The following is an 11903-nucleotide window of genomic DNA, read 5'->3' as shown; positions in this document are numbered from 1 at the left end:
GGCGAAATGGTTAAAAAATAGGGGGAGGGGGTCTTGACAGCAAACCAGCAGAGAGAGAGAGGGGCGGTTAAAAACACTAGAGCGCGCACAGCGGGGACAGCGTGCGTGTGTGTGAGAGTCTCAAAGTAAACCGTGCTTTAGTTTGGAACGGCTCGGTTACTTCTGCACCCAGTCGGGACGCACGGGAACCCTCTCGCTCCACACTTTGCGACGTGATGGATGAACGCTGTTTATAAAGAAGAAAGAAACCGTCTATAGGAGGGAGGAGGATATTTGTGTTGCTCCTCCACACACTTTGTTCGAAAGGTAAACCCGGTTTGGTTGATCCATTCAAGGGGGCCGTTTATTTTTATTTTTTTTGGAGAGTTTTAATAACAGACAGTGTTCATTCACCGCTCATGTTCGGCACAGAATGTGGCACGGTCAAGGAAATGTGCACTTCTGCGGGTGAGATGGAAAGAAAGGAGGCTCAACTGTGAGGCTGAGAATGCGGCACTGCTGCGGGGACACTGACTGCCGGGACACCGAGCTGAGCCGCGCGTCTCTGGGTCGCGGAGACTGATCACACGACCGGGGGCCACCAGAGATAAGTGCGTTGTGCTGCGCGCTTCAACAGTCCTGCTGCCAATAACCAATGCATCTGTGTTCCTGCATGGGCAGAATCTACTCCACACTCGCCCTTAAAACGGATTCGGGGGAAGAATAATCCAAACGTAAATAAACACCATTAGACATAATAAATGTTACTTGAGAGAGAGAGAGAGAGAGAGAGAGAGAGAGAGAGAGAGAGAGAGAGAGAGAGAGAGAGAGAGAGAGAGAGAGAGTATGCAAAAGGAACTGGAGGGTTGAGTTACAGCATAGGTCTATCTACAGGTATTTGTAGCCGATAAGAGTGTTACTAAAGTAGGGTCCAAGGCTCCAAGCAAGGGCGAGTTTTGACCATCGCCTTCAATCTACTGTAGTGGGTTTAATAAAAGGGAGTCCTACTGCGAACAGCGCTGGAGCCGCTGCTGGATTCCAGTTAAATCGCAACATAATTTCAGTCAAAACGCCTATTCCCCTATACCCTTTTCCCTTAAATTTTGTAATTCTGATTCCCGAAGTGGCTCCGAAGTGGTGTTGCGGCTCCTCGCCCGCGGCGGACCCGGAGATCGGAGCCTCTGCAGCGGCAGGAGGAGGCGGCGGCGTCGGGAGTCCTGCCTCACCGGCACCGCGGGCTCAGAAGAGCGGCCGCGTGAAAAGGATGGTTCGACTTGCAGCAGAACTCTTGTTGCTCCTAGGACTTCTCCTCCTTACTTTGCACATAACGGTGTTACGGAGCAATCCACTGCCACGGGGAAATGTAACTTTGAACATGGACCAGGACACGTTGCTTGCAGAGGTGAGTTGGAACGAATTGGGGGTCTACTAAGTAAAACACTGAATATTGAAGAAAAATTATTATGGATGTCAACATGGGGTTGAAGCCTCAGTGATTGAATTGGGGCGTTGGGTGTCTTTTTCCCACAAGAGAAACAGACATTTGGAACAAAGTCTGTTGGTAGGTAATACGACAAGGCTCTCATTATAAACGGGACTAAATGGTCACAGATGGGTTTGATCAAGCGTCCATATAAGCCTATGGCCCAGGACAGGTAACATAAAGCCACGATTCCCCTGAGGGTCTTCCTGCAGTCGTTGGGTGATTGTTGACATACAAGGATGTGGTCTCTCTGGGCTATCTCCTGGGAACGTCTCTCTCTCAGCCAGGGGAGAAATGGGAAGATGAGGCTGCAGGGTCAGAGATCGAGCCCCCCCCCCCCTCCACACACACACACACACACACACACACACGCACGCACGCACGCACACACACACACACACACACACACACACACACACACACACACACACACACACACACACACACACACACACACACACTCATTGTTGGGGGTTAAATGCTTCAGGCACTTCTCTGTCATCATGGCCTCATCTTTGTCGTCCAAGCGTTCAGCTGAAGAGACAGAGGGGTCAGATCTGACCCGCTGGGGGCTCCCCCCCCCTCCCCACCACCACATCCTAAAGAACGTATGGTCTGGTGACCATCTGACTTCACCCCTATGCTGGGATCCTCAGTCCAGGCTCTTACATCCCCGTCAGGGTGCGAAATTAACACCAGCCGTCAGCCAAATGTTGGCACATTTTGGCAGTGGTTGAGAAATTTGCCTGTTCTTCCAGCCATCTTGGTAGGTAGCCAACCAATAGTTTAGCTGGTGAAATTGTGAAGTTAGTGGTTTCAGGGTGAAAAGTGGTTAGTGAATCCACCACGGCTGGCAGGCGCTACATTATCAGACCCACCGTTGATAGATGTTCTATGAACCGGTGCAACACATGAATACAAATGTTTCTTGACTTGCATGCGCTCCAGTCCTTTCCATGACCGGACTGTGTACAACCCAAAAGCCCAACGCAATATCCCTCTCAAGTCATACTGAATTCAGGTTGCATACATGGAGAAATGTCCCGGACGCGTGTATGTTTTCCCTAACAGACTTTCAGTTCCGTGTTCGGGTTCCGCGATCTGATTGGCCGCTGGCGTTTCTCTCAGCACCAATCGCGTTACGCCTAGTTCTGCCTCTAACAGCCTGCTAGCTAGCTAACGCCTAGTTCTATCACTGGTTAAGCTTGGCGACTCTTTCGAAGTTGGTTAAGGTTAGAGTTTGGAATCAGGGCTGGTGGTCTATCGCCCTGCTCTAAACCAAACTCTAACCTTAACCAACTTCGAAAGAGTCGCCAAGCTTAACCAGTGATAGAACTAGGCGTAAGGCGATTGGTGCTGAGAGAAACGTCAGCGGCCAATCAGATCGCGGAACCCATCCTACTGTAGGTAGCAGGAAAATGTGCATAATAAAGGAACTTATGACATCCTAGCTTTTAATGTAACATAATGACACTTGCATATAGCAGATCAAAAATGTCTTTTATAAAAAATGTTATCACCTTTGGAGAACTCAAGGAGATGTTAAGTTAAGCAACTACTACTTAAGCTAACTGCACTCTGGCATCAGCAAGTACCAAAGTACACTTTCCTTTTTTAGTATGACTCCACCTCAGACGGGTTGAACAGTGCTCTTCCTGGCAGATTCCACCAGTCCCCCTAAATCCTGACCCACGGGTTAAGAGGGGTCCGGGATCAACAGGCATGTTCAGAGAGTGCTAAGCAGCATCCCCCGGCTGCTCTTTGATGTATTTTTAGCGTGCCACTGAAATACCCCGGTCACTCATTTGCACACTGCACAGTGTAATGATAAATGGTTTATTTATGCCCGCTGGAAGAGGCACGGAATGGTGTCCTTCATAAAATGGTTTATTTGGGACGTGGGAAAATGAATGGAAAGATTCCACTTCAGCGGAGGATGGCTAAGTGTAATTTCTCTCATCTTCTGCCATCGCTGTGGATCAATCGGTGAATATGCAACAGCAAGCCTGTGTCCCATTGGGTATCGGCGCATGCAAGGCTGGAGGAGATATTCCAGGAATTCATCGAGTGTTTGTCACACAGCCAAAATGTGGGTGGGTGGGATGCAATGAGGTGGGGAGGGGACATGCCTCACCTCCCAAACTCTAAAACCTGTAGATCCCCAGATTTCACAGTGGCACTCCGTTACATTTACATTTCGATCGTGGGTCCAGAAAAAAAAAACTCTCCAGAGTTTTCTCAGGGGAGAGCGCCTGCCCAACAGTTCCACACATCTCCAGCGCAGAGAGACAAGGGGCTGAATGGTTTTGTGCTCATGAATGGACCGCCCGACCACGTGCAGATATGCTCCGCTGGTCCGCCACTGAAGACGATGATGTCATCATTCCTTGCCCGGCCTTGTCACGGCCCAGGGGCTGCATTGTTGTCCTGAGGTGTCGTATTGAACCCTTTCACTGCCACACGACAGAAGGTTAACCCTTTACTATCACACAACCGACGGTCGTGTGACAGTGAAAGGGTTAACCTTCTGTGTATTGTCGCAGTGAAAGGGTTAACCGTTTTGGTAGTGCGGCAGTGAAAGGGTTAAAAGTGCCATTCACAGGTGAGAGAAAAAACGCAAACGACAGTGTTCTGGCTGCAGTGCACCTGTAGCGGCGCGGAGAGGAGAAAGGTTCTAGTCACAGACGCAACGGAAGCACGGCGAAACAATATCATCGCTGAGTCACAAAAGCAGATTCATTCTACAGTTTGCACAGGGTCCCCGGGGCTAGAGGATCACGTCACCCTTTGGCGTTAGAAAATAAACAGCTAGTATGTAGAGGATTTATGTTTTTTGAGGGCGAGATAATAAATATACACAACTATCTGTTTTTTTAAGCGTTTACTAGCAAAGCTTTCTTATTGGAGTTTACCAGTATGTCGGTCGGCTGGGTGCCTTGTTGTAATATCTCTGTTCTCTGTGTGTCGGCTCCATAGAGTAAATAAACACACACACACACACACACGGCGTACTCGCAGTATGAGGCATGTGACAGGGGAGGGGTAGTTTTCTTTGTGTAGAGAGAGAGAGAAAGATAGAGAGAAAGAGAGACACACACACACACACACAGAGAGAGAGGGGGGGAGAGAGAGGGAGAGATAGAGAGAGGGAGAGAAAAAGAGATAGAGAGACACACACACACACACACACACACACACAGAGAGAGAAAGAGAGAGGTTGAAAAGCATCTGGCACAATGTGCACTGCCTTAATTTCCTGCCAGCCTCCCCGAGGGGGGGGGGGGGGGGGGGGGTCCTGAGTAGCTCCCAATTGAAAATGGAGTCATGCTCCTTTAAGCAGCCCTCGCAAAGTGAAAAGGGGAAGCGGGAAAGAGGAGAGCGGAGACGCTAGCGAGGAGGGGAGGAGGACACAGGGGGCGGGCGGGCTGTGGTTCATTCATGGGTCCTCGGCTTGGGGGGTGACACCCTGGGAGGCCCCGGATGAACCGAGAGAAACGGTGGTGTGTCACTTTTGATCTTGGAATGAAAGCACCACGTTCCCTTAGTGACGAAGATCTGAGATGATTAGTAGGAGAACTAAAGCGGCGAGGAAATAGCCGGGAAACGCCAGCGTGAACTTAGCAAAAGGCAGAATATTAGTCATTCATTCGTCATTGAAAGGGAATGTGTCCGAATTCTAGCTTTTAAATAGGCTCTGTTTTTACTACGCCCTGGGACAGTGTGGTCGGTGTTGGTCAACATTCACTATTCACTATCCTGCCACGTGTTCTAATCCATAACGTTTATTGGAAGTTTTTGCTCATGAAGTCACGTCGAGTGGACAGTGCCAGAAAGTGTTTTGAGAGACTATTGAATTATGCCATCTAAAAGTCAGAATAATGATTGAAGGTACATTATGAAAAGAGAGTTTTTATGGTAATAATCCACAATCCACTCCTTCTTCAGGGGAAGTCCAGTGATTGTGATTAGTTAGACCCCAGCAGCTGCACGCGGTTTATAGGCTCTCTTGCACAGTGACTCATTATCATTAATTAACGAGTGAACTCCTGCAATCAGGGGGTGTCTTTACCTGGTGTTGACCTGGTGTAACTGTACGTGGCTGACTGTGTAGCACGCCTTCCTACAGTGAAGAGAGACTAATGGTGACTTCATGGATCCTGTCCAAGGTGCTGAAATGACCAAATCTTGTATAATACAATGAAAAAGTGCCACAGAATATCACATTTTGGTAAAAAATATCACACCATACCATAGCCTACCATATCATAATGTAGTTAGATTTAAATTGTAATATTGTTAATTCAATCAAATGAGGCGTGAAGCTCACATGTTGCCATGACTGCAATTTGAGGACATTGTCTTAGGCCATGAATACATCATTTACTTTCCTGTTCATTGTTAATGGATCGTATAGATTGTGCAAAAACCTATGGTTTTGTTATGAAGTGCACATGGCAGTAGACGTTTCCCATGTAGAAGACTTTGGGTTAGGGGGCGGTCGGGTGGCGTAGCGGAGATTGCGCTCGTCACCAATGCAAGAGGCTGCGGTCTCGACTCCCGGAGTCAGCACTGCCTCCGACTTGGGCCAGCCGTCATACTACCTCACTTGACTGGGTTAGGGGGAGGGAAGTCAAGGGTGGTAATCTGGCGTTGTGGACAGCGACGCCTACAGGTCAGGTCTTGGCGCCTGCTCAGCGAAAGGCAGGAAGTGGTGAAGTCAGTGTGACCTCCCACGCGTTACACTTCACCAATGAGAGTCCTCGCTGCCAGGTGAAAAGAGAGCCACTGGCTGTCTCCGCATGTGTCGGAGGAAGCATGCGGATGACTTCAGGGTTCCCTTGTACTGACCAGTAGGAGGAACATGCGCACAACGACCAGGTAGGGGAGGGGGGGAATTGGCATAATGACTAAATTAGGATGGGGAGAAAAAGAAAAAAAACGGAGGAAGAGAGGATATACATTTTTTATTTTTTTTTAAAAGAAGACCTTGGGTTCAAATATAGGTGTGTGACATTGGTGCCGTGATCCTGATGGCTTTCTCTGTGGGAGATTGAAACATCCCTTTGGCCCAGGGATGTTTCAAAGTAGATGCTTCGATTCCTACGGGGGAGACGAGACATCAGTTTGAATCCAGTTCTGTTATTATGATTATGTGCTACTGTTGTGCAACTAGAATGGTCTTCATTTGCAAAGTATGTTTACACATGTAAGGAATTTGTTTAGTTGCTTCGTTTAGTCATATATCAGATTAACATCTAAAACGAGGGCCATTTGTTACTAATTGTTACTTTCCGCACGGTCCCAGGTGAAACATCTGGAGAGGACTTTACATCATTTACAAGAGCTCGCTGTCTTAAGACTGTGGGGGAAACACACTATGGAATACTTTCTGCCAAGGAGCTTGACTTCAGCAGAGAGGACCACGTCCAGTGTCGGCCACTGACTGACAGCTGTGGAAGTGAACCTCCCCAGCTGTAGGCCATCCAGACTGTCCATTTGTGGCGTCTGTCAGCATCACCACCACTAGCAGTGGGTGTCTTGGTCCAACAACAAGTCCTCTATTCATCGGCTCCATCTTTGAAAAAACCAAACTCAGAATATCACCCCACTGAGAGAAAAAAGGCTATTATATTTTATGGATCCCTTTAGTCTGTTTCACAGATGCAAGCTGATAAGTGGTAAGCTGGTCTGAATGAGCTTGTTATTGTGAGCACTTATTTTGTCAAGAATTGGGACATAGGTTTAAATCACCACTTGCAAAACATCTGTAAGTTCTATCGCCCTTACTTACCGTGTATCTATGTCAAAATGAGCTATCTGCCTCAGAAAATTACCATATGAAACAGGATAATGTAACATTGCTCTCCAGGTGCTTTATGGTGGCAAATCTCAGTATTACAAGTTCCTCAACACTTAACCCTTTCACTACCACACGACAAAGGGTTAACCCTTTCACAATAGTGAAAGGTTAACCTTCTGTTGTGTGGTAGTGAAAGGGTTAACCACTTTATCTTCAAGTAGCTTGTGTACTGTAAGATCACACGAAACAGCTGGTTAGAACATCCTTCTCATTGTGAAGTCAGAGCCAGGAAGCGATAACTAAAAAGACACGTCGGATTGGCTATGTCAGTCATTATTTTGCGGTCATACTATCTTTTTTGCCTCTTTTTCCCACTTATATTAAAAAACAACTCCTTAACACTTTGACTGCCATGAAACATCTTTTCACGTCATTGCTGGCCATGCTCAAGTTGCCGGGGGACGCTGTACAGCGTCCTTATATCAATATTTAAAAAATCTGCGATCGGATTCATTATGTCCCCTCCGCTGGCCTGAGATCCACCAGCAGGACCCACTGAGCTCTCTGGCGGTTCAGGAGCGCCATCTGGTGGCCGATCGGCGCAATCGCCAAACAGGATGTTGAATAGAGGTTGTCCTAGACGACCGTAGTACTTCCGGCGCTCGCTATAGGTCCCGCGACTCTGGCTTGTCACACTACACAGTGATCGATTGCCAATAACTCGATAAACAACATGATTTGGACGTATATACCATTATACAAGCTGGAGATGGACCGGGTAAATTTACATCCCATAATGATAAGATTTCAACTCGACGATGATCGCCCAACGGCGCGCGGAGACTGGGGTGAGTTTCAGCGTGTAACGTTACCGTCTTCGATACTAACTGCTATTATCAACATTTGACCCACATTAGATGATTGGTATAACGCTGCCCACGGAATTATAAACGCCCCCTAGCCCATCCGGTCAACATCAGATGACGTGTAGTAACTTCTAGAAGTACGTCTAGTTGGAATTTTTTATATCGCGCTGATTGCCATAAAACTGTATTGCATCATCAATATAATGTATTTGGGGCTATAGATCACGTTCTGGAGAAAGCTGCAGAAAGAGATGAAAACATACTTATACATTAGACCATACTTTACTATGAATATGTGAATGAAAAAGTTTAACGTTGCTACACAATGAACAATACATATAGGACTTTGAATGGGCCCTAATAATGGCAATGTAGCAATAGAATTTAAAAAGTTATAGCCATGCAAAGAAGGGGTACTTCTCCATAGACAAATAGAGCCGGCAACCTATGGTATATCATTAATTTAACCCAAGGCAACCAAAGTGTTAATGTTAACATTTAGAGTAGAGACCAGTCCATGTCTACATCAGATTCCTGCGGCAGAGGGACCCGGGCCCTGGTCCGCGGTGCCTGTATTTGAGAAACCCTGTGCTCTGTGTCGAAAAGGACCTTCCTGCCTCGAGAGTTCCAGCCTGCCAGGAGACTTCTGAGTGCTGGGGACTTGAAAGGCGAGGCAGGGTTTTATCACATGGAGCATCTCAGAGTCTGACCACTTATGACTCGAGGACCAAAGAGGTCCCATTATGCACAAATGAGGGTGGATAGTGGCCGGGACTGTGAGATGGTCCAGCCTTGCCCTCTTGTCCTGCCGCGCTTCATGTGCCCTCCTAGAATGTGATCATCTGTGTGTTTTGTATGTAAATTGCTATGCCATCGATTAGCATTATCTTCACTGAAAACAGGGAAGAATATCTATTAATAAAAGGGTTAACATTCTGTAGTGTGGTAGTGAAAGTATAACCTTCTGTAGTGTGGTAGTGAAAGGGTGTAGTGGTAGTGAAAGGGTTAACCTTCTTAGTGTGGTAGTGAAAGGGTTAACCTGTAGTGAAAGGGTTAACCTTCTGTAGTGGTAGTGAAAGGGTTAAATCATTTGTAGTGTGTTAGTGAAAGGGTTAATCCTTTGTGGTGTGGTGGTGAAAGGGTTAACCTTCTGTAGTGTGGTAGTGAAAGGGTTAACCTTCTGTAGTGTGGTAGTGAAAGGGTTAACCTTTTGTGATGGTGGTGAAAGGGTTAACCTTCTGTAGTGTGGTAGTGAAAGGTTAACCCTTTGTGGTGTGGTGGTGAAAGGGTTAACCTTCTGTAGTGGTAGTGAAAGGGTTAAACAGTGTACGGCACTGATACAAGCCATGCGGTGGTGTTGAAAAATGACCCTCTCCCACTCTGAGTCCAGATCCATATCCTGTTTATGTCAGTGGCAGAGCCGTAATTGGTTGGTCTCGGTCAGTGCACAGAATTCTTTGTGGTGCACGATCTTCATTTTCAGAATGTTTTAATCGTCTCTCTCGTCCTTTGATTTCATGATTTTAGTTCATACGGTTTTAATGAGTTTGTTCAATTTATGGTTTGGTGGATTCATATGAAAAATTCTATAATCTATTATTGTAATCGCTTTGGCAATTACCTTTACCCGTGGTCATGGCCAATTACATCGGAAGTATAATAATTACGTCTGTAGTTCACACGAAGGCGCTTTTTAGATTCAAAAGATTTGATGTGCCTTTTTGACGTAGTTTTTTTGAAGTACTTCATTGAAGTCACAATGTAATTAAGTCTGTCATCAGGACCGGCGCACCCTTCACAGAGCGCCGTGACCACTTCCCCCCAGGGACTCGGATCATATCTCCATCATATCCAGAGCCCCAAATCACCTTACCTTGTGATGAGTCCAAAAGCAAAAGTACCTCTGAAATGTACCTAGTTACAGTACTTGAGTAAAGATACTTCACTCCTCCCCCCTCGCCTGCTTGCAAACATGTGCACAGACAGGATGTAAAGGGGCCTCGAGACTCTGTTCATGGTGGAGAGGAATCCAAACCTGAGCACGACACAAGTGGCCACCGTGTGAATATGGTCAATATAGAATTATCTTGGAAAGTATTCTTTTGCATATAGATTTTAGTTTACCATCATCTCCACTTAACATGGAGCAGGATATCAAGCAAAAAAAAAGAGATACCCCTCTTAAAGAAGTGCACCCCCCACCCCCACCCCTCCCCAGTAAAGATCTCACGTTTGACGTTTTTTACGCTCCACCGCAACGTGCCGGAGCCGACACTTTCGTCCGCCACCGGCCGCCGCAACCATACGGCACTGCCGCCGTGCTCCCAGGCCGCAAGGATACTGGGGAGGAAGGAACAAAAAAAAAAAAAAAAAAAAGCAAACAAGGAACAAGATTGATGGTTCCCTTTGATCTTATTTTCTGCCACCCCAGAATGGATGATTGCTGGCTACTTATGGCTGCCTGTCCAATTGTGGAGTAATTGCTCCTTCTGTGTGTATGTGACAGGGGACATATGCCTCAACTGTCCTTTTGGGATACATTTACAGCCCCCTGTTAGACGACAGGATGTTTTTCTGTCTACCAGAAGGCAGAGGCAATTATTTTGCAATGTTTGCTCAGGTTTCCGTGTATAGCCTCGGCTTGAGATGTGAGGGGAAACCATCGCGCTGACATGGTAACAGTTCAGAACCATAACAGCTATATATGTCCACACAACATAATACTATGGTAAAGGAGTAGTATTTTCTGTCGGTTATAAATGGAAATAGCATGAAGTCTGGCCGTTAGCTGCTCTGCAGTCCAGCAGGAGGAGAGAGGGAGCGCAGGGCTCGGTGTATCGCCGGTCTGTCTGTTTACATTGACCTGGATGTTTCAGTGGCGACAGCGGGCCGCTAGCTGCAGGATTTATGAAAGAGGTCACGGCTACACAGACCCCTTGTCAGCATGAGATATCAATCTAATGTTAGCGGAGACCCCTGTACCTTGTAGGGGTGTAACGATGCGACCTCACAACGATTAATTTCGATTACGATTATTCAGGCAACGATTCAATGCATCATGAAATCTCTTCATTTGACCACGATTCGATTCGATTTGATTCATTTTCGATACATTTTCTATCAGTTAATTCCCCAAACATTTTTGAATACACAAATGTGGCTGGGGGAACTGATTCACTCAGCATGAATGGACTATAGGTCAATAAAAACATAAAAAAAAAAAAAAAAAAAAAACATATATATATATATTTTTTTTTAATTTAGATTATAATGGATTCTAACATTTTCAAATCGATGCAGTTGAATCGTCACATTAGAATCGATGCTTTTTTATTAATCGACGCATCGTTACACCCCTAGTACCTTGGTGATCAAACGATGCGGAAAGAAAACCAGGAGTGCTCAGGCACATTCGATTGTACTTTTCAAACAAGACGCTAGTCAGACGTAACATTCTTGCCAATGCTGTCATACTTTTTTGATTAGGTTAACTGACCTACATCCCACTGAACGGTTTCTACTTCCTACTCGTTCATCAAACCTTTATTTCCCAGATCACAAATCATATTCTGGTACAAGAAAGCATTATACGGTAAAATGATACGCTATAGTACTACAATTAGACAATGACAGAAATAGACTCCCAGGGTTTATTTCCACACAGGGCCCAACGTGACCAGACCAGAAATAAATGCACTCCTGGATGAAAGCGTACACTTATTTTAGATATATGATGCTATTTATTCATTCCATCTATTTCATACTTAAAATCAGA

General features: G+C 46.1%; 1 protein-coding gene across 1 annotated transcript in view; it reads left to right on the top strand.

Moving 5' to 3' along the window:
- Window positions 1–915: 915 nt before the first annotated feature.
- Window positions 916–11903, top strand: part of ism1 (isthmin 1) — a 56673-nt gene continuing 45685 nt past the window's right edge. The window contains exon 1 of the mRNA XM_084321729.1: window positions 916–1381. Coding sequence (XP_084177855.1) covers window positions 1244–1381 — 138 coding nt within the window. The 5' untranslated portion in view covers window positions 916–1243. The remainder of the gene's footprint in view (window positions 1382–11903) is intronic.

Source organism: Notolepis coatsorum (genome assembly GCF_963971535.1).
Source record: "Notolepis coatsorum genome assembly, chromosome: 9".
Lineage (NCBI taxonomy): Eukaryota > Metazoa > Chordata > Actinopteri > Aulopiformes > Paralepididae > Notolepis > Notolepis coatsorum.
Note: the sequence above shows the minus strand (reverse complement) of the source record. Positions and strands in the feature narration are given on the sequence as shown.